This window comes from Physeter macrocephalus, chromosome 9 (genome assembly GCF_002837175.3).
Source record: "Physeter macrocephalus isolate SW-GA chromosome 9, ASM283717v5, whole genome shotgun sequence".
NCBI classification, from domain to species: domain Eukaryota; kingdom Metazoa; phylum Chordata; class Mammalia; order Artiodactyla; family Physeteridae; genus Physeter; species Physeter macrocephalus.
Genome location: NC_041222.1, coordinates 43,676,531 through 43,699,558, shown reverse-complemented (window position 1 = coordinate 43,699,558; position 23,028 = coordinate 43,676,531). Strand labels below are relative to the sequence as shown.

At 43.3% G+C, this 23,028-nt stretch overlaps 1 protein-coding gene across 3 annotated transcripts in view; it reads right to left on the bottom strand.

The window, feature by feature from the left end:
* Positions 1–23,028, bottom strand: part of DOCK8 (dedicator of cytokinesis 8) — a 227,161-nt gene that overhangs the window by 61,292 nt on the left and 142,841 nt on the right. For all 3 annotated transcript variants that reach the window (XR_008618228.1, XM_024126730.3, XM_007129204.3), the window contains 7 exons: positions 22,328–22,562; positions 19,367–19,531; positions 18,017–18,186; positions 15,244–15,339; positions 10,734–10,829; positions 4,474–4,623; positions 2,578–2,691 (listed from right to left, as the gene is read on the bottom strand). Coding sequence is in view for 2 of the 3 variants with exons in the window: in XM_024126730.3 (XP_023982498.1) it covers positions 2,578–2,691; positions 4,474–4,623; positions 10,734–10,829; positions 15,244–15,339; positions 18,017–18,186; positions 19,367–19,531; positions 22,328–22,562 (1,026 nt within the window). In the remaining variant the exon portion in view is untranslated. The remainder of the gene's footprint in view (positions 1–2,577; positions 2,692–4,473; positions 4,624–10,733; positions 10,830–15,243; positions 15,340–18,016; positions 18,187–19,366; positions 19,532–22,327; positions 22,563–23,028) is intronic.

Sequence of the window (23,028 nt, the reverse complement as noted above, 5' to 3'; positions counted from 1 at the left end):
TTCATCCATGTTCATCAGTTATATTGGTCTGTAGTTTTCTTTTCTTGTGACATCTCTGTCTGGTTTTGGTATCAGGGTGATGGTGGCCTTGTAGAATGAGTTTGGGAGTGTTCCTCTCTCTGCTATATTTTGGAAGAGTTTGAGAAGGAGGGGTGTTAGTTCTTCTCTAAATGTTTGATAGAATTTGCCTGTGAAGACATCTGGTCCTGGGCTTTTGTTTGTTGGAAGATTTCTAATCACAGTTTCAATTTCAGTGCTTGTGATTGGTCTGTTTATATTTTCTATGAAAGCACAAGATATTTGCATTTGAAAGAAGACCGCATTGTGGCCATCTTTCATAGGTCCCTTGAAACTTCCATGAAGACAGAAATTTCAAAAATAATTTTAGCAATGTTTAAGAAAGAGTAAAGGGAAGTTCCCAAAACATCCTTTGCAAAGGTCAGGACCCAAAGCAGTAGCCTCAATGGCCCTGTTTTCACAAGGATGTTGCTAAGTCAGTTTAGCCAGAATCCCTCACCCTTGATAACTGATCACTCTTGAGATCTGACCAAATTCCTCATCCCTCACCATACCCCAGGTGGTAAATGATCACCTGGCCTGCCTTCAGCAAAATCCTGTTAGGTTAGTTTGGCCAGAATTCTTCCTTTACCCCTGATGTTTCCTCTTAGTAATTTTTCATCCACTGACTATTCCTACCCTGTTCCTTGGCTATAAATTGGCATTTTTCCTGTTGTATTCAGAGTTGAACACAATCTCTCTCCCCTACTGAAAAACTGTGGTGCAGTGGTCCCTACACCTATCATGATGGTCCTGAATAAAGTCTGCCTTACAGTTTACCACGTGTCATGGATAAATTTTTTCTTTAACAGAGGCTAACCCTGGGCTTACAGTGGTGTTCCAGAATCTCCTTTCCATATATTCAACTTCAAGTTTTGAAAGACATATTAATTTATTTTTGCAATTCATCCAGTGACCTGCAATCCTAAACACCTGAGAGGGATGGCAAAGAGAAATGGCACATTCCTCCACCACTCCAATCTGGTGGGATAGGGACGGAAGATCAATGCAGGGTTAGGAGGTTAGGCTGCACAAGATGTTGGTGCTCTGGGACTTCTGATGTTTCCTTAGGATTCGCTTTTTATAAGTCATCTTCCGTATTAGGAGTCTCTTTAGAATAGTCATGGTCTTTTTAGTGGGGAGAGGAGATCCTTTTATTTTACAGATGAGGAAATGAGACCCATAGAAATGTAATGACTTATCTAAGGTCACGAATTTCTTAGATAAGAAATTTAATGACTTATCTAAGGTACAGAGTAATTACCCTACTATACCTCGAGTTAGGTAGCCATGGCTCTTTCTTCCCTGGAGAAGTTACATAACTCCTCTAAATTTCAGCCTTATAATCTGCAAAATATTGACAATGACACCTTGCAAGGATCAAATGATACAATTTCTATAAAGTGCTTAACACAGTGCTTTGTCCAGGGGTGGAAGAAACCAGGGGTGGTGACAGTGATGGTGATGGTGGAGGTGGTGGGTGGTGATACTGGTGGCAGTGAAGACAGTGATGGTGGGTAGTGATGTTAGTGGCAAGGATAGTGGTGGTGGTCCTAAAGTAGGAATATGGAAGGAAAGGAGCAGCAGCAATAATAACTGCTACTTACATTTCTATTGTTGGGATAGTTTGAGGAGGCTAGAGAACAAAAGAAGAATTCCATTTGAAAAATCTGGGGCACTGATAAGATGCTCCTGGATTATAAAATACAGTCGGCCCTCTGTATCCACAGTTTCTGTATCCATGGGTACAACCAACTGAGGATTGAAAAATATTCAGGAAAAAAAAAATTCCAGAAAATTCCAAAAAGCAAACCTTGAATTTGTACTGGCAACTAGTTATATGGCATTTATATTATACTTGATATTATAAGTAATCCAGAGATGATTTAAAGTATGTGGGAGGATGTGTGTAAATTATTTGCAAATACTATGCTATTTTATAGAAGGGACTTGAGCATACATGAATTTTGGTATCCTTGGGGGAGCTGCGGAGGGGTCTTGGAACTAACCCTCTACAGATACACCAGAGGACAGTATTTGCTTCGTGCCAGGTCAAATTCAGTCTCTTTGATTTTACCAGGGTTCTTTAATGTCATTATTTCACAACTACAATTTAATTAATTACCCTGATATGAGAAGAGAGACCTCATATTTTCAATTCTATACCTGGTCAAAGACTGAATGCTACAGTCATGTAATTTCTGTTAAATGTTAAATTGAAGAAAGCAGCTCATATCACTAACAAATTTCAACTCCCATAGATTAACTTGTTGGCTCTTCTGTGCTGGGTTGGTAAATGCTTCAGGAATCCACACAAACCAGTGTGTCTACAGACGTCCATGGCATAAAACAAATGACTTGAAGAATATACCACAAAACCCAGAATGTACAAGAGTCAAGTTGTCTAACTTGGCAATGAACAAAAGAGCATGCCACGGCAATGAGCATCACATCAGATGGGAAGGAACCAGAACAACAGGGCTGGGGGGGTGGGGGGGGCGGGTCTGAGGGAACACTCACCTGGTTGCAATAATGCTTGATGAGGTTAAACACAAAGCCACGATCCATGAGTGAGAGGAGGTCATACAAGAAGAAAGCCAGGCTGATGTTGATCTTTTCCGCCTGTTCAATTTCCTTAAAAACAAACATACAAACACCCACATCATTTGATGGTAAACCCTGGTCATAAACTCCCAGGTCTCTGATGGGAAAGTTGGGAGAGGCAGGTCCTATGTTTTTAGCCAGTGTCCCTCTGGAAGATACTGAGCAAAGCAGGTAACCCTGCAAAGCTACAGCAAATATAATTTAGAACTTAATTGACGCCATGAGTGTTCAATGAAGTAATTCCTTATCCACTGTTAATATTTAGGTACATTTCCTTCTAGGCTTTTTTTCCTACGTGCATATTTATTTGTATATAATTGAGCTCATTCTCTATCTACAACAGGGTCCTAAATTTATTCATTCAACATTATACTATGAACATTTTCCCACATTCTAGTTTCTCATATTTCTTATATTTCTTTATATTGCTCTACTATAATTTATTCAATTCTGATAACTATTGTTTTGGCAAAAGTAACTTGAAATGTATTCACTACATTCAATGAGATAGACTCTTAATTTGTAAGGACTGTTGCAGAAAATCTAATCAGGATAAAAGAACCAGTTTTTACTTAAGGATTTTTTTTTCTCCAATTAGACAGCATTCCCAGCCTAAGAGAGGTCAGAGTCATACACGGTAAACTCTTGCATGAATCGAGGCCATGGTTTTGTTTGTATTACTTCTCAGTGCTCATATTTATGAGGGATTTTCACAGCACTTCAGAGCAATTGGGGATTCACTTTTTCATGTTTATGTCCTTTATTCTCAGAATTATAAATCAATTTGCTCTGACACTATTGAAAATATGATTTTAAAATATTTTCCTCTTGTTATCACGTACAGTTTGCAAATTCAGGCCAAGCTGACCAGCCACTGTCATGGGTGGAGACTTGGTAGTTTCCACAGTTACCATGGAGTGGCAAGTCCTCATGCTTTTAGCATCCTCCACATGGACCACTCCTTAAGAAACTGAATATTCTGGGCTTGGAATCTTCAGTCTTGACTTTGCTGCTAGCTGTGTGACTTTTGGAAAATTTATCAACCTCACTGTGCCTCATTTTTCATGCCTGCCAAAATGGAGACACCATTGCCGCTCTCACAAAATTTGCCATAAGAAATAACCAAATGGAAATTTATTCTCTTGAGTACAGGAGAAGTATGCTACCTGTAGTATTTGTATGCTACCATACAAATACTTCTCCTGAGTATCTGTATGGTAGCATACAAATTCTTCATAATGATAAAGGTATTAATAATGATCACTGCTGCTTCAAATTTTATAGAATTTTAAATTCTTCAAATTTTAGAATTTTGTTTTATTTCATTTTACATATTTTTTTACTTTCTATTTTGAAATAATTTCAAACTTAAGGAAAAGGTGCAAGAATAGTAAAAAGAACTCCTTTAACTAGACGCGTCAATACTTGACATTTTGCTACATTTGCTTTATCATTCTCTCTGCATATACAATTTTTTTCTGAACCATTTGAGAGTAGGTTGCAAATATCATGCCCATTTACCTCATAATACTTCAGGGTATATTTCCAAAGAATAAGAATATTATCTCTCGTAGCTACATTGATACAATAATTTAAACTATTGCAATTCCATATTGTAATTTCTTGCTGGCAGTCCCCATCCCCACCCCAGGGTCCTGTCCACTATAACAAACTGCATTTAGTTGTTATGCAGTACGTTAGTTACATTTTAATTACTGTTTTAAGATGATGCTTATTTTTCTTTGATTATGAAAATAACATATGCCCAAGGTAAAAAATTTCAGAAAGTAAAGAGTAAAATGACACAGTTACCCGCTGAGGTTTTACTAAAAGGGCTGCAATCTCCGAGGTGACCACATTAACAATAGTAGTTATGTCATCTTTGAAACGGTCGGAAAAACGAGTCCTCCGAAAATTGTCCCGTTTGTCCATGTTGTGTACATACTGGGCCATGCTTTTCACCTGCAGAGAAGATAGGGGAAATGTCAATGTGGAAACTGGTGACCTGCTTGTACACTGTGGAAAAGGGGAAAAGCCTGGAAGAAAAGCTCATTAACAATGGACTTTCTAACACTCTATCTGTGCTGGTGGTTGCCCAAGCAGGCTCTGATCTGAAAAATGCTCCTGACACTCGGATGGTTACCATGGTGGCAGGAGGTGGGAAGGGTGCCCCCTTCTTGACCCCAAGTCAAGGGGCTCCCTTCTTGCTGCTGACAAAGCCAGGGAGCTTAATTCTTTAGCTGCGGTGTCACAAGACTCCCTTTCTCTCAACTGGGAAGGCAGACCTAGACTGGGCCCCTAGGGCCACTGAGGCACCACCCTATCATGGCACACAACACATTCCAGAAAGAGGAACTGTTTATGAGACTGTTTTTTATGTGAACTGAAGTAATTTCTGTCTCTGAAACTACAGTAAGGAGAAGAAGAGAGAAATGGTCCTCTTATGTCAAGTTTCCAGTTGAACAGAACAGTTTTTCCAGAAACAATTCTATAGTATGCTAGCTGGAAACTTAACCACTGCTTGGAACATTACCTCTAGGAGAAATTATGTTCTGAGTTTTATACGACTAGCTTGCTAAATATACATATATATGTATACATTTATATTATATAATTATATATTTAAAATACATATTTAATGTATATGTAGTTTAAATAAAAACCTGTATATCAATCAGTGATTCTCTGTATTATGACTAGTACAATACCAACTCAATGCCTACCACAATTTTAAGTCAAAATCGTGCTTATTTTTTGGACTTCTTCCTAGGCCAGGAGATTATGGGTCAATACACCCCCTTTTGATACAGCCTGAGGTTGCATCTTGTTGGAAGCTGCTCAGAGCTATTAGCAACAGTCTGACGGGAAAGGCTGGGAGAGGCTGTGGTCAGGTGCCTACCCTTTCCATAAATGTGTCCACAATAGTCTGAGAGTTACTGCATAAAGAAATGGCCCTGGAACTTAAACCACCCACACTGGCCGGAAGGTGACCCACTAGGTCAGGGCTGGAAGAACAGGGGACAAAGACAGTGTATGGGAAAATGACTTTCACTCCCAAGAGCGCTAACAGCAGACTTCTGTTTCTAAGAATGCAGGGGTGGCAATATTTTTAGCAATGAGATAAACAGAGATTAACAAAAACAAAACAAAACACAGAAGAGTTAAATTAAGAAGTGAAAACATACAGATAGGTAAATGTGTTTTCTGGGTTCAGATAATGCCAAATAAAGACCTAAGAACATAAAATCCTGAAGCCCAGCGTAAGAACCACAGTTTCTCTTCCCAATAGAGTCCTTCTTGGCTCAGGACACACTAAAGTGTCTATACCCCACAGAGTCACATGTACTTGATGGAAGACCTGAATGAGGGGTGGGAACTGGACCCGATATTTGTCTGACAAAACGCCTGTCTCACTATGATCCTAACAAAGGACCAAGGAAGACGAGGCCCCTTTGTTTAGAGCTACGTGCTCCTGATTCCCTGCTGCCTAACCCACCCCAGCACCGGGCTTTTAGAACTCACTGTTGTGTTCGGCTCCTGCCTGCTGAGTTTGGCCATCCTACGAACAAATAGATAATCCTCACAATACCATACCTCCAACTATTGGTCTCTTGCCAGACTGTCAGCTACTTGCCAACTACTACGTTCTTTGCATCTCAAGAGAGGAACACCCAGTAGAAGTAGAAGTGGAGACTTGGCCCGTTATTTGTAGGGTGGGATAAGGCAGGAAAATATTTTCCTCCATATTGGCCTCTGTGACCCATTCAAAGCTGGGAAACCAAGAACCCCTTGGTGTAGAACTTCATGTCCTGGGTAAACTGGGTCACCATTTACCTCTGGATCCCCAAAGTCTGGCTCAGCAATTTCTAGAAGCATGGGGATTTATTCATTAGCAAGTGTGAAATCTGCCCAAGGATTGTGTTCAACAGCTCTGATGCCAAAGTGGTTGTTCATTAGCACGTGGGCATTAATACAACTAAAGGGTGTTAAATTGCCCAGGTTGTTTGTTGGCTAGGCCCAAGGAGGCCGTCGTTCCTTTCTCCTCAAGCTTCTTGGGAAAAAAAACTGTTTTGGTTTTGAAACAACTTCCTAGGCATCTGTAAGGCAAATGCAAAAGCAATGCGTGGAGGACTGGGCGTCCTGTCTGGGTCCAAGATCGGTTTCCTTGCAAAGTCCTGGCTGGGGCTGATAGTTTCCATTTGCCTCCAAATGCAAACTCCAGCTCCCTTTCTTGCCCTTCTCCATCTATCTCTGAGCCCTGGGAAGCTGATCCCTATAGACTACATCATTCAGGACTCCTTGAACTTAGGCTTCTGGTTGGACCTGGCAAATGGGAGGCACCATCAGGGGACCAGTGGGCAGGAGAAGAGTGGTCCAGGTACCCATCCACTCCACTGCCCTCATCCCTGTGCAGCGTGCTTCTGGCAATGGCAGTGTTTCTCTAAGATGCCAGCTCCTTGTCACGTGGACCCTCTTCTCTGCCTCAGCTTTCTCTTGCCCCCAGTTACAGTATTCCATACCCTTGCTTCTTTAGAGCTAGGAGAGAGAAATGCTTCCAGCACCTCCTGCTCCCAGGGTGCCTCACCAACCCTTATCTGCTCCTGTAACCTGGTACATACCCTGGGCAAAGTCCCTTTGATAAATGCTTTTCAGTTAACCCTTTTGAGCAATGCCAACGCTGTCCTGCGAGGACCCTGACAGGCTTAGTTATAACCTGCAGAGCCCTGGGCGACCGGGTAGTCAGTATCCTGGGTGATCTGCATGTTGACCAACCCCCTCCAAGCACTCGTATCAGTAGGATTTTCTTTCCAGCTTCTGCATCTGTTTACCATAAAGGACTCTTAGAGGAAGGAGGGCTATCAGCTTTAGCTTTTGCTTTCTTCCCTGAGCCTACTGAGTCCTAGTAAATAAATGTGCAAGATCAAAAGCAATTTTCACCTGTTCCATGGTTCTCAGATCCCTGCAGTTAGGGGCACTGAAATGGTACTGATGAAGTCTTTGGCGGACCTGGAGACTTCTCCTTATGGCCTCCACCCTTCCTCCAACCCCTTCTGTAAACTGGGGATGATGGAAAGCTCCTGCCTGAGGGTCATCTGAGGATTCAACCAGATGACACTTACAATGCTTACAAGGGTGCCTAGCATGTATATAGATGCTCAACACATTTTAGGTGTTATTTTTCCTTCCTTGGGGATGCCAGCTGTCACTGGTATTATATGAAGGACAGAGTATCATTACATTTGCAGAGAATGCAAACTTGCCTTTGAAAGAGAGCTCTAAGATGCCACGAGGAGCCATTTAGGGCTAGCAATGCTGAGTTCATGCCGACTGAGAAAGGGAGAGTGATTGCAGCACTCCATTAAAGTTGACTTCGGGATACAAAGGTTTCGCATGTTGTTAATACGTTAGGCTAAGAAAATGTTTTGTCATGTTAAGCTTCCAAGGAGAAGCAGAATGGCAGAGGAACAGAATTTGGACCAGAGCATTGCGGAACTGAGGCCCTGCCCCTCCCTGGCTGAGAGGGCTGGGCAAACCCCTACTTAGCCTCAGGGTCCTGTGTTTGCACCGGGGATAACTGCTCACGATAGAGCTTATAATACATAGCTACTAAATAAGATCTAAGAATGATTAGGTGAAGTGTGTGCATATGTGTGCATTGTGTGAGTAAATGACATGAAACATCCTTGAACTGAGATACTGCTTTCCTTTGGGCCTCTCTTCTAAGAGATTCCACAATGTCAAAGTGAGTTTTTGCATCATGTCTTTTAAAATTTGCAATATGGCAGATCAACTCAGTTGAAGATTATTTGTATGAATTATCTATAGATAGATTACCACCTGAGTAAATCTTCTTTATGGAGAAACTTGATGGTGGTAGGATGGGTACATAGAAACAGGATGTACCGGGCACCCAGTGGTGTTTTTTTGTTTTGTTTTGTTTTTTTTTTTTGTGGTATGCGGGCCTCCCTCTGCTGCGGCCTCTCCCGTTGCGGAGCACAGGCTCCGGACGCGCAGGCCCAGGGGCCATGACTCACGGGCCCAGCCGCTCCGCGGCATGTGGGATCCTCCCAGGCCGGGGCGCGATCCGGTTCTCCTGCATCGGCAGGCGGACGCGCAACCACTGCGCCACCAGGGAAGCCCCCCCCAGTGGTGGGGCTTCTCTTGCCTCAAGACAGAGTTTATGGCCAGCCTCTTCCTGCCAGATTGCAAAGCTCATGTCTCACTGCTAATGCGTTAGCTCCAAGACTTGTGAGCTGCAGCCACCCACCTGAATCAGCTTGGCTTTTAGAATGCAAACTCCTGGTGCTGGCTGCATACAGAGACCCTTAGCTCTGTTCGGGCCTCACAGAGCAGAGGTGGTGTGGACCAGTGGATCTTCAGCATGCTTGGAAGGCACCTGGGCAGCCAGGTTCATGCACCGCCGGCTTCCCCCTCCTCATTGCACTCAGTATTCTAGGGAGGGGCTCCAGATTTGTTTTATTCTCACTAAGCACCCTAGGTGATTCTGCTGCAGGCATCTGGCACTGTGTTTGGAAAAAACATCTCGCTAGCAATACCTTTCTCAAATGAGGGGTGGGAACTTGGTGAAACTCTAAGGGATTTGCATCCTGGATGTGCTTCTATGGCATGGGCCTCACTTCTTTTTAACTCTGTTGCACACTACTTCCCATTTCCTCCCCAATGTGTGTTTTATTTTTGTTTCCTTTGACCCTCTTGTCCTCTATGTCTTATTGTTCAGTATTGTTCTCTTTTACTTGGGCTTGAACTTACATAGATAAACTAGAGCTCAGGTGAAAGTCCCACCATCGCTCTCTCAAAAAAATTATCCACTTTAACAGTGTCACAGAGGAGAGAACCCAGTCAATATAAAGCTAACTCTATCACTAAATCTCAATCTATTCTTTAACCTCTGGATTGTTTGTATGTGCATTTTTATGTAGTTAGTGTCTGTGCTTTCATACCTTTTTCATTTAACCTCATTTCACAATGCATCTCAATTTATCAACATTGACAAAATGCTTATTCTAGTGGCTTTATGGCAAAATCCTTTCACTTCTAGTATAAAATAGGTATTACTATTATTCTCTTTATTTTTAAACTAAAGACTATGCTGTCCCTTTTGCTTTTCTGCTAAAGAACAGATAGAAGCTGCAGGTAAACAGATTTACAAGTTTCATTTTTCCCCCCAACAAATATTAGTTGGTGCTTGTACGATGCCAAGCCATGTTCTGGGGCTAGAGATAAGATAATGAAGAAGATAGACCCCCAATCCTAGAAATCCAATAGGCAAGAGAGAAGAACAATTACAAATTGTGATAAGTGCTAGGAAGGAAATAAAGAGGGTGTTTAAAAGGAGAGGAATAGAGTGGAAGACATATTACGGTATAAGGTGGTCAGAAAAGGACTCTCAGAAGTGGTGACATTAAAGCTGAAACCTAAAGAGAAGAACTCCCAAAGTGTGTATGTATGTGGGGGGGCATGAAAGGTATGTACAGGGGAAAGAATCTTAAGAAGGCTCTGAGGCTGAAAAGGTCTCAGCATCTTCAAAGGACCAAACTGGAAACAATGTGGCTGAATGAGGGGGAATAGGGTCTAAGATAAGGCTAGAGATGAAGGGAAACAGAATCATCCAAGGGCTTTTTAGGCCATGAGGAAAATGTGTGCTTTATGTCCAGTACACTGAAAGTCACTGAAAGGTTTTAAAGAGGGGAGTGTCATTATCTGCTTAATTTTGAGTTGCCCTGTGCAGACTGGATGCGTAGAGGGCACAAATGAATGCAGGTGGGCAAAGAGGAGGCGAGTGCAGACATGACAGCAGCTTGACTAGGCGGGGAGCGGTGAAGACTGGTGAGAAGTGGCAGGTGGCAAGTAGATTTTCAGGGTGGAATCAGTAAGATTTGGTGGAAGATGGATGAAGGGCCGAGGGAGAGTTAAAACTGAAGGAATGATCCCAGGTTTTCTGCAGGAGCAAATTCAGTAGATAAGATGTCAGTTCCTACTATGGGAAACCTCACTGCCTGTCTGCTTTTCGTGCCCTACCGAGCACAGATATAAACATGCAGGAATCTCACCAGAAGCTCAAAGAAGAACCAGGAGTACTTGAAGACGGTTTCTTTCACCATTCCAGTGCTGACCACCATCTGCAGGGCAAGCTCCTCATGGAAATGCTGGACAAACAAACACAAAAACATTACGCTCACATAATGATGGTCTGTACTAGGTGCTTTATTCGCCAACCCCACTTTTCTTTTTTCCCAATTGTAATAGCTTGTTAGTACGTGTCCTAGATGTCTTAGACCACAGTGGATGGCAGAGTCAATGCTGACATAATCTGAGACTGGAAGGCCTTTTAAGTAGGTAGGAGAAGGCTGTGTGGATCCCAAATCCCCAGAGCCACACAACACAGGCAGGAGTTGCGAGAGAGGAAGGGGGCACAGCAGGAGTGTATTTTTAATCCTTTCTTGAAAAGAAAAGGCAGTAGAGCATTCTGAGTCACTGGAAACCTGTGCACATGGGGCTTCTAAACCTTACTGGAGAGCTGGGTTTGAAGGAATGGCCTCGGCAGGGGAGTGAAGCTAATACATTCTATGGGGGAAGCATTCCTGGGTAGCAGTCGGAACTGAGACTCTGTTCTTTTCCTTCCAGGTCCCACTGTAAACCCTCTGTGTGACCATGTGTAAGCTGTTCCTCTCCTTACCCTCAATGTTCTCATCTATAAACTCAGTTGGTAGCAGTGGTTCTCAAACTTGAATGTGCGTCAGAATCCCTTGGAGAGCTTGTTAAGAAACAGATTGCTGAGCCCACCTCCAGAGTTCCAGATTCAGTAGGTCTGGGGTGGGGCCTGAGAATTTGCATCTCTAACAAGTTCCCGGGTGATGCTGCCACTGCTGGTCCAGGGACCTCAATCAAAGAACCACTGTCTAGATGGTATTTCAACTCCCTTCTAGATGGAAAAATTTTTGGTTTTTGTTTGTTTGTTTGTCTGTTTTTGCGGTACGTGGGCCCCTCACTGTTGTGGCCTCTCCTGTTGTGGAGCACAGGCTCCAGACGCGCAGGCTCAGCGGCCATGGCTCACGGGCCCAGCCGCTCTGCGGCATGTGGGATCTTCCCGGACCAGGGCTTGAACCCATGTCCCCTGCATCAGCAGGTGGATTTTTTTTTTTTTTTGCGGTATGCGGGCCTCTCACTGTTGTGGCCTCTCCCGTTGCGGAACACAGGCTCCGGACGCGCAGGCTCAGCGGCCTTGGTTCACGGGACTAGCCGCTCCCCGGCATGTGGGATCTTCCCGGACCGGGGCACGAACCCGCGTCCTCTGCATCGGCAGGCGGACTCTCAACCACTGCGCCACCAGGGAAGCCCGCCACAATTTTTGTTTTTATAATCCTGCTATGGCTTTGTGGGAAACGAGGTTTGGGTTTATCAGTAGATTGTCTGCATTAAAAGGCATAGGGGTAGCAGCTTGAATTCACCCAACTTCTATACTTCTTTGTCCCAGGGTCAGTTGCTCCACTTTATGTCTACACTCCCTGTCAAGTCATCTGACTGCAGATGTAGCAGACAGTGATTTTTTACACGGTTTGCATCTTTCCCATTCCCTACTTTATCTGGATACTTGTTAATACTCTTGACAACAGCTTTGATGGGGAACAAGTTTAAGACTAAAGGTAGGGCAACCAACTCATCTCAGTTTGCCTGAGACTGTTGTGGACAAAAACAATGTTGCCTGTCATTTCAGTAAACAACAAATGTTGCCTGCTTATTCCAGTGAACAACAAATGTTTCCAGACCATCAAGCCATCAGCCACTGAGACCCAGACGGTGCACCCTGAGGGGAATTCAGGATGAACAAAAACAGGATACTTGGCCCTAGATAGTTAAGATGCATATCTAAGGAATAATTTCAATGAGCTCAGACTCTCGCATCTTCCCATACATAGAAAAACACTAAAATCATTAACTTGAGATGTCTGTTTTTCATGAACATCTTTTGATGTTGAACTACATGGTTTTTTTTTTTTTTTTTCAGCAAAAATCCCTATATATCCTGGCTCTTCCCTTACCTCTTTGGAACAGTCTCTCAGATATCTGAGAGACTGTATCCTGGGCTATAGTCCTCGGTAATGTCCCCAAATAAAACATAATTCTCAATGTTTAGGATGTGCGTTCTTCTCAGTCAACACTGTCCTGGTCTTAAAACGGAAAGTCCTACATCCCAAGGACCCCCTAAGTCCCGGAGAAACTAGGATAGCTGGTCACCCTAACTGACGGCAAAAATGATGTCTTGGCATTTTCTGTGGATTCCATTCATTTTACAACCATAAAATCTAGAATAAATACAGATGAACTCATTTTTTATTGCTCAGTGGGTAAGAAAGCTGAAACTACTTGAACACCCTAATATCACATCCTAGAGTACTGGTGTATGTGGAAATAAAGTTTTAAAGTCAACACCCAAAGCAAAAATTTATTAGAGCAAAGCTTACCCTTGACAAACCTTTAAATTACCCACAGTGTACAGTAGGCATGTAACACAATTTACTGATTCTATGTACAGTAAAATTGGAGAGTTACTCAGCTAAACTAAAAGGAGACAAATGGAAAAATCTCTGTGCAGATGTCTGGGTATTCAAACTATTTACATCCCCTGATGGTTAATGGGGATGAATGGAGAATGCTGAAGTGTTTCAGCTTGTCATTGGTCCCACTTCATTCTGTCAGGCGAGTCAAACCTTTATAATCTCAATACACATGAACACATTTGTGTGCTGTTGTGAGACATGAGGGAAGCTCTCCCACCTGGAAGAGGTGCAGGGCTGCCTGTTAATCTAGCAGGTGGTCTAAGCTTGCCCTGATGTAACTCAGCTACACCCGGATCTTCCCATTGTAGGGAAGACACGCTCCACAAGCTTCAAAGGTAACCTCTGGAAAATAGGTCAGTTTGACTGCCAGAATCTTAAGGCAAGAGGAGATTAGAGGAGGATAAGCCGCTTCTTAAAGTAATTTATGTTGCTTACCAGGCAACATTATTACAAGAACACCTGGCTCCGGAGGTTACAGAAAATAGCCAAGCAGCTAAACCCAGTTTGCTGAGCTATTAAGGAAACACACTGGTTAAACCTCCCTCTGAAATGACTGATTCTCTTCCTGGTCATTGAAATGACCAGAAACAAAATCAAAACAAGGTAAATGTGCCCAGAAGAAATCAGGCCCTGCCTGAAGCAAGCCAGGCTGTAAGCAAATCATGGTTTTTAAGAAGGAAAACGGTACTTGTAACCACTCCCTGCAAAGTCCAAAGCTAAGATTTAAAGTAAGTGAAATATTTATTTTCAGCACCTCATGACATCTTCTTTTACTCCTCCTGTTAGAATTAATTCCTGGTACCTCTTTCCAGACAAATGGAGCCCATATTACTGCCAAGTCTGCAGGCACTGGACCCTGCTAGGGCCTCCTCATGCCTGATCTTTCCCTCAGCCGGTCCAAAGTGAGCTGTGCTGAAGCTCATTCCCTCCATGCCTGTTTAACACCTTTCCCAGTGGTGTTAGCTGTTGCAAAGAGCTTCCTGTGTTATCCTTCCAATCAGCATATTTACATTTTAATAGGGGTCCTGAAAGACACTCAAGACCTTAACTTAAGTAGCTACTAAAATGGTGAGACTCTTGGGTGCCTGGCAGAGGAGAAAACTTGGGGCAGACAGTTTCTTTATCCTCCACCCCTTGGACCACACATGACGTGACAACTGGAGAATCCTCTTAATATAAGGAGTTCTTTCTGAGGAGCAGTTTAACAGCTTGTCAGGTCTCTGAACTCATAGGTAAGGCTGACTGGAAAGAATTACAAGGCTTTTCATGTTTGATATCGTATTGAAATAAATGATACCTAATTATTGCCATTCACTTTTTGAGGATGAATTGTCCCCAGCTCTCCTTTTACCAAAAAAGAAGCTAACACAGCAGTTCTCAGGTTCTCAAAGTGTGGTTCCTGGACTAGCATCAGCTGGGAACTTGTCAGAAATGCAAATCCTTGGGCCCTACTTCAGATCTACTGAATCAGAAACTCTAGGGGTAGGGCCAGCAGTCAGTTTTTTTTTTTTTTTTTTTTTTGTGTGTGGTATGCGGGCCTCCCTCTGCTGTGGCCTCTCCCGTTGCGGAGCACAGGCTCCGGACGCGCAGGCTCAGCGGCCATGGCTCACGGGCCCAGCCTCTCCGCGGCATGTGGGATCCTCCCAGACCGGGGCGCGAACCCGGTTCCCCTGCATCGGCAGGCGGACGCACAACCACTGTGCCACCAGGGAAGCCCCAGCAGTCAGTTTTAACAAGCCACCCAGATACTTCTGATGCACGGTAAGTTAGGGAACCACTGAATTAGTAGGTAATTAGGTGGTCAAAAAATGGGGCACCTGGGACAGGGCTGCAAAAGTGTGTGTGTGTGCGCGCGCGTGCGTGTGTGTGTGTGTGTGTGTGTGTGTGTGTGTGTGTGTGTGTGTTAGGAGGGCAGGAACAAGACAGGAGAGTACTTGATGGCATCTATTTTCAATCATGGTGAGAGGCTGGGCAAATTATTCTCACACTGCCTGTTCAGTACCTTTTTGCTGACTGGCCTTGGGGTTGTTGTTGAACTTGGAGCATCGTTATTGCCAGAGCAATAGTAAGACATCCGGATGCAGCTACGATCAGCCATCTGAAATACACAAACCATGACTCAGCAGTCAACCAACAGTGGTCCCCAGAAAGATGAGCCAACGGCCTGGAAATCACAAGCTTAGAATTCATTGTTAACATATTTCTTTTTTTTTTTTTTTCTGGTTACAAAGGTAAAATAACTGCCAAAAATAAACATAAAACAAATCAAAGAAGGTAAAGTTACACCTAATTCTACTCGCTCCTGAGATATTCACTGTGAGTTGGTGTGTAGCCACCTATAGTTAAATCCTAGTTAAGAACCACCAGGTGCTGAACAGTCCCTTCAACTTTCTAAGTCTCTGACTTAATTGGGAGAGCAGGAAAAAAAACAATGTGTGGGAACAGTGCCTCTCTGTGGGTTACCATGGTACTTTACCCAGTCTCCTAAACACTCTTTAATAAATTGTCAAAAAACCGCTTCTGAAAGGAAGATCATGCTTGATACTTCTAGTTAGACAATTTTTTTTCCCCTCACTACAGAATAATTTAAAAATTCTTAACCTAGTCTACAGAGAAAATTTAATATTTTCACTTTCATTAAAGGAAACCGTAATAATCAAGTCTGTGGATAACAGCTGCTGACCACTTCTCCCCTCAGCGATCCGAAAAGATACTGCTTATAAAGAGGACTTAGATGCAAAATTGAACCAGGGTGTGCTGGCAAATGCTTAACAACCAGCTCTCGGAGGGGAGGGGTTGACTGGTAGAATCTGCCAATTTCTGTGCTTGTGAATGCTTCCATCATAGCTATGATTTCAAGTTAACATGACATTACCGAATATGGTGTTGCAAAGAGATGTACAGTAGCAAACCATTGTACAGTATTTCCACTGTACAGCAGGCATAAATAACCTCAAGAACATAGATAACAGTAAAATGTAGTAAAGTAATTAAGAAGGGATGAGGTTTGAGTACTCCCTTAAAAGGGGAATAATTTTAGATTTATGGACAAGTTGCAAAGGTGGTTCTTGGATACCCTTCACCAAGTTCCTCTTAATGTTAATATCTTACATAAATATGGTACATTTGTCAAAACTAAGAAATTAACATTGGCACATTAACTATTAACTAAACCACAGACTTTATTTGAATTTCACCAATTTTGCCACTAATGTACTGTTCTGCTCCAGAACACTGCATTTAGATTACCTTCGTTTTCCATATAACTTATTTGTTAGTTTATATAATTTAATTTTTAATGATGTCTGCGTTTAACAACTGGTTCAGAAAGTTCCTGAAAATTTAACAATCAGCTTTCAGAAACTGGTATGAACCAGCTCCAGCACATCCCTGGGTTGATTCTGTAAGTCAAAAAGGATAGAATATCAACAATTTCATATGATACAACCTATAGGTCATCAGAGTCTCTAGGAGTGGATCTATAGATGATTCTTACATTCATCCAGGGTTCAGAACTTCTACAGAGATGAGGAAAATCAGGCTCAGGGCAGGAATTGACTTGTCCATAGCCACAGGCCTGGGTGGTATTAGATCGAGACCCAACCCTGGTCTCCAGATTTCCTGTCTCACAACGTACTGTCTCAAGTGGGTGGTTTGTGTAAGGGGAATGATGTCAAAACCTACAGAGTTTGATTTACCTTCATCAGAGGAAATGACATTATTCTAAAAGCTTAGCCACCCTGAGGCCACAGATAACTGGAAAGAAAATTTAGATTAAGAATTCATGGTAGCTATGTACATATATGAAAAAAGACTGAATTATACACTTCAAAAGGGTGAATTTTACGGTGTGTGAATTATATCACAATTTTTAAAAATTTCAAATGAGAGACATTTTACAAAATACCTGACCAGTATGCCTCAAAACTGTCAAAGTCCTCAAAAACAAGGGAAGTCTAAGAAATTGTCACAACACAGAGGAGCTAAGGAAACGTCACTACAAAATCTAATGTGGTATCCTGGGTGGGATCCTAGAACAGAAAACAGACATTAGGGAAAAACTGAGGAAATCTGAATAAAATATAAACTTTAGTTAATAATAATAATATATCAATATTGGTTCATAAATTATGACAAATGTGCTGTTCTAATGTCAAATGTTAATAACAGGGAAACTATGCACTGAGTACACAAAAATTTTCTGTCATATATTGACAATAATTCTATAAATCTAAAACTTTTATAAAATAAAAAGTTTATGAGAAAATGTAAAGAATTCATGGAGGGAAACAATCTAGGGCAAGTCACCAACCCTCCCAGGATCTCGGTTTTTGTTTATAAATTTGGCTTTGATCTTTGGGATTCTTACATGGGATAATCAATCTATCTATGGATGTTAATGAATCTAAAAGGCAAGTTATTAAAAAATAAAACAAAGAACAGTCTTTCTAGGCATCAAAAACAGTTAAAGCCAATTTTTTTTCCTTGAAGATAAAACTCATGGTATTCATCGACTCCACGGGGCTAAACCAGCTATGCTCGAGAAACTTCCCACCAGAGTTCACTAACTCTGCGCACACCTTCAAATGCCAGTCTTGCCTGGCATCAGAATGATCTCAGTCACTTCAAAAGAAAAGAATATTAATAACTTGAAAGCTGAGCATTAGACCAAGACAGTGGGCAGCAGCAGTGGTTGAACTTCGTGTTGTCTCTCCAAGTGTTAGTTAAAAATAAAAAAGCCCATGTCTCTTTCCAGGGTTTGACATCTTCCTTACCTTTGAAGACATGATGTTCTTAACCTCCTCGTCTGCTGCAGAGTGCGTCCCTGCAAGGTCTGGGTTACTGCTGCTCATTACTCGGGCCTGCATCAGCTTCGAACTCACAGCGGCAGCAGATGTGCGTCCGTATGTGTGGTAGCGAGGGTCCGGGAAGGAAGTGGGGCCGCCTGCACCCCACCAGGTACAGACATGTCAACAGAAAGGGGATCAGAGTCACGTATTGGACTTGAGAAGGAACTGAGGAGGGATGGGGTAGATAGCAGAGTGGAAACCCACTAGATTAGGTCTTGGAATTAGGGTCTTATTAGCAAATGCCTAGGGGAGGCCAGAGAGGCAATGTTTTGGTGGAAAGATAGGGTGTAAGGCAGTAGGGAGTGGTGAGGACTGTGGTAAGCTGGAAACACATGCCTCATCCAAAGACAGGGGCTGCTCCTCATCTCCAGCTTATTATGGCCATGGGGAAACAGTCCATGAGGTTCTGATTTCTCAAGACAAGCTCAAAATGTGGATATTTTTTATTTCTTAATATTTAAATGATGACAGCTTTATAAGTCTTGCATTTCCGAGATTTGAGAATCCAAGGAATCATCCGAATCTTATGAGAATAAGTATACACTGTATAGCAATGTTTCTCACCTTTAAATATTTACATGTGTTCAAAGGTGATTATGTGAGTCTACGAATATTATGAGTATTTTTAAAAAACATTTAAAATTACAGGTTTACTTAAAATGAGGCTGCATGGACTAATAAATATGCCCAAGTTCCTTTGTTAGAGCCTGGAATAACTTATTGATGCTACTTTTTATATCATGCTGACCAGACGTTGTGGTTGATTATTACCTATGTAAATAATTTAAAAGAATGGAGAAGTGAATTATTACTTCAGAAGTTTAGTTTGGGGGAAATGAGAAAAGGGATTTATTTTTTCATAATGAAAAGTTTAGGGGCCACTGCTTACCACAGCTATCAAATATATATTATTTTCCTTATCATTATGATCCTAGAATCCTAGGCATCTGTTGTCACTTCTCCAGCTTTTAAAAGAAGGGATTTGCAACTGAATCAGAAAGTACCGACTGGGTGAAGATCAGTGAGGGATTATCAAATAGGCAGAAAAAACAAGTGTTTGGAATATAAAAATAGGGAGGAAGGCAGATAGAAAGCAAGAGAGAAAAATCTAGACATGAACTTTTAATTTCAGCATTCAGGTAAATTTTGTTTATTCTGAAAGACAAAATTTAACTTTGGGGCTTTTAATTTTATTGTGAATTCTGTGGGGCGGGGGTGAGGATGCGCTGCCCGCCAGGCTCCCATACTCGGGGGCGGGGCACAGGGAGACGTTACCTGACTTGGGTACGTCCCTCTGCGACTCGGGCAGGCGGAAGACGTAGTGCACATAGGAGGCCAGCAGGCAGTTCCTCCCATGCTGGTCCTTGCCCAGGCCCTTGCTGTTGTGCAGACTGTTGGCGGTGACCACCACAGACTCGAAGGCAAACTGGGAGAAGTTGGCTGAGGAATCAAGAGAAAAATGGGCGGCCCTGCAGTGAGTCCTTAATGAGCCTGAGGTGGAACATTCTTTGGGGCAGTGACAAGGAGTCCTGACCGCTGACCGGCTGAACCAGGCTGAACCCCCTGGGCCAGGGTGAGTGGTTTTAGTAAGCTCCAGCACGCCAGCTCTGCTTACTGCAAAGGACTTCACATTTCCTCCTTCTGCAAGCACTGTGGTTCTTCAGGACAAAGATGCGAGCCTGTGCAGACATCCTCCCCTCTCTAAACCACGCTGTAAACTGGTGCTACGTGGTGGGGTCTGTCCTGACAGCATCAGTATCACATAGGATCTTATTAGAAATGCAGAATCTCAGGCCCCGCCCAGGACCGACTGAGTCAGAATCTGCATTTTAACAAGATGCCCAGGTCATTCTTACACACACTATGGTTTGAGATGGGCGGTTGAACAATACAGATTCTTGGTGTACAGATTAATCTAAAAACGTATGTGTATCATGCCAGTCCCTGGACCTGTACAAACAATGCTTCACCGTGTACACTCTCTTGTTGAGGAGCTCCAAACCCTCCACAGTCTGGCTCCACCCTACTTATCCCACCTGGTACCCTCTTGTGGGAAAAAAACGGAGTCTTGAGGGAAAAAATCTTCTGCTCAAATTCAACTTCCTTAAAATAAGGCAGTCTTTATACTGTCCCCATCACACGTCTGCGTCTCACTTCTGCATTTTGCTCGTGCTGCTGTCCTCACCTAGAAAGCCCTCCTTGCTCCCCACCCACAAAATCATACTAACCTTTCGATGCTAAGCACCATCCCACCTCCTCAATGAAGCCTCTGACACCACTCAGTACAGGGCTTAAGTGACACCAAATCACAAGGTTCTTGGGCTGTTTCCAGTGGGAAATTCTGTCTCTCTGATAGGCTGGAAGCAAAGTGCATTTCTCATACTTTCTTCTCTCCCCACCATGCCTTCCATGGTGCCTGACACAGATAAGTTCTGAATAAATGCAACACCCTGGAGTCCCAAATATTGGCTCAAAATGTGTGAATGAATGTTTTGTCTAGTGAACAAGTTTATATTCCATAGCTGGGGCCTACAAAGCAGTGCACCAGATATGTGGAGGGTGTAGAAGGAAATCCAGGGAGGGTACAGATGGCCACTCCACAGGAATCTAGCTGGAGAGGCAACAGCTTCATGTGTGAAAAGTTAGCCGACAATGCAGGATTCCTTATCTGTGGAGCCACAGAAGATGCATCTCAGGATACACTGCAAACTGAGGGATTCAGAGGTCACCCTCTTCCCTAGCTCTGAAAGGTCCCCCATGTGTCCTAGGCTACACGTTCATTTCTCCCTCCCCACCAACTTACTCATATTCCATGGCCCAACAGTGTTATCTCCTTCTTTTCTGACACTCCCAGAAAAGTGGTTTTTGACACTTTTTTCTGAACTCCTTTTTTTCTGATGCAGACACTCTGGTTCTCTGCTTTTGCCAGTCACTGTCCCCATTTTGGCTTCTTTCCCTCTAACCCCACTTCAAAGCCACCTCAATTGCAGTCTTCTTCCTGGGGGCCTTCCTCATCCTCCCGGATGGATGTCTCTCGCCATCACCCCAACAGTATTTAGCTGTGTCCATTTGAGGACTTGTGTCCTGTGCTGCTGATCTTTGCTATATTTTATTGTAAGTCCTCTGAGGTTCAATATGCTCTTGATTATTATTGCAAAACCTACAACTCTGAGCACAGTACTGGCAGCATGGATGGTACCCAAAGATATCTGCTGGGCTGGAGAGCACAGAATAATACAAGCCCAGCTGAAAACAGTGTCAAACAAAGATGCCCTACAGCAGCCAGTCTACCCCTGCAGGAGTTAGAAGAACCACTGGACCCAGGCCCTACATGACATTATTTCCAAAGGAAGTCTTACACATTGTATTTAGTGTTCATTTGTTAAAAGTAAGCATTTAAGATGGGCGTTTGCTGCGTGCTGAGGGGAGGGGAGAATGGGGTGACTGTTCAGGAGTATGGGGTTCCATTAGAGGCTGATGAAAATGGTCTGGAATTAGATAATAGTGACAGTTGCATTACCTCGTGAATATACTAAAAACCACTGAATTGTACACTTTAGTGAATTTTATGGCATGTGCATTTTATCTCAATAAAAAAGGGATCAGGGGCTTCCCTGGTGGCACAGTGGTTGAGAGTCCGCCTCCCGATGCAGGGGACACGGGTTCGTGCCCCGGTCCGGGAAGATCCCACATGCCGCGGAGTGGCTGGGCCCGTGAGCCATGGCCGCTGAGCCTGCGCGTCCGGAGCCTGTGCTCCTCAACGGGAGAGGCCACAACAGCGAGAGGCCCTCGTACCGCAAAAAAAAAAAAAAAAAAAAAAAAGGGATCACATTGAATTTCAATTTAGACAGTTCCTTTCCTTCCATTTAATATGGGTTGTCTTATTTCTTTAAAACATTGGATTCCCTTGTTGGTCAACTCAACAAAAAATATCTTAGAGGTAAAAGAAAGCCATCAATTACTAGGAATGGAATTTAAAGGATTGGCTTCAGTCATTCAACACATTAATGTAAAAAAACCCCGATAATTTTAAGCATCCTATATTAATGTTTCCTTTTTTTTAAACATCCAGGGAATCTCCAAAAAAAAAAAAAAATAAAGCAGTGGACTTGGTTTCCCTTGGACTCACACCCTCAACAGAAAGATCACACTGGCCCTGCTCCCAGAACTTCTGGAAAATCGTGTTTCATAAAACAAGGCACTGCCTGCCTCCTCCCAGGCCCCCAGGCCTCCTACCTGTCTGGCCAGCGATGACCATGGGCTGCACGAACAGCTGGAAGAGCTTGTCCAGCACCAGGTGCAGGAAGAGCACAAGGGGCTCCAGGCGGGAGGAGTTGAGGCAAATGATGCTGAGCTTCAGCTCGTGCTCCAGAGCCGCTTCACTGATCTTCTGGTCCAGCAGGCGGATGGGGAAGGTCACCTGGCTTTCCAGGGAATGGCAGAGGGTGAAGAACTTCTCCAGGTGGTTGTCCTGGAAAGGCAGATGGCAGGCCTCATGGGTCTCATCCCCTCCAGCTCACCAGTGGATTCATAAACACAATCAGATAGCTCCTTCTAGGCAAAACCTCTTATCCAGTGTTTCAGAGCAGAAGTTCTAAGACACGGATGTTTCAGACCAGGTTATGAATTTCTTTGTAGAGTGTTGTGCACAAAATAGAACCTCTCAATAATTATAAGCTGAAGAAAAGTTCATTTGGACTCTGACATGTTCTGTAAGCAGAGGCAAGGAGACCCGGCAAACACACTGCCGATGGGGGTCTAAGCAGATGCAAAACTCAGACACTGGCAGGAAAAGGAGGGAAAGTAGAACAACAACAACAGAAAGTCTGGAAGAGAGGGGCTTCCCGGGTGGCACAGTGATTGGGAGTCCGCCTGCCGATGCAGGGGACGTGGGTTCGTGCCCCGGTCCGGGAGGATCCCACATGCCGCGGAGCGGC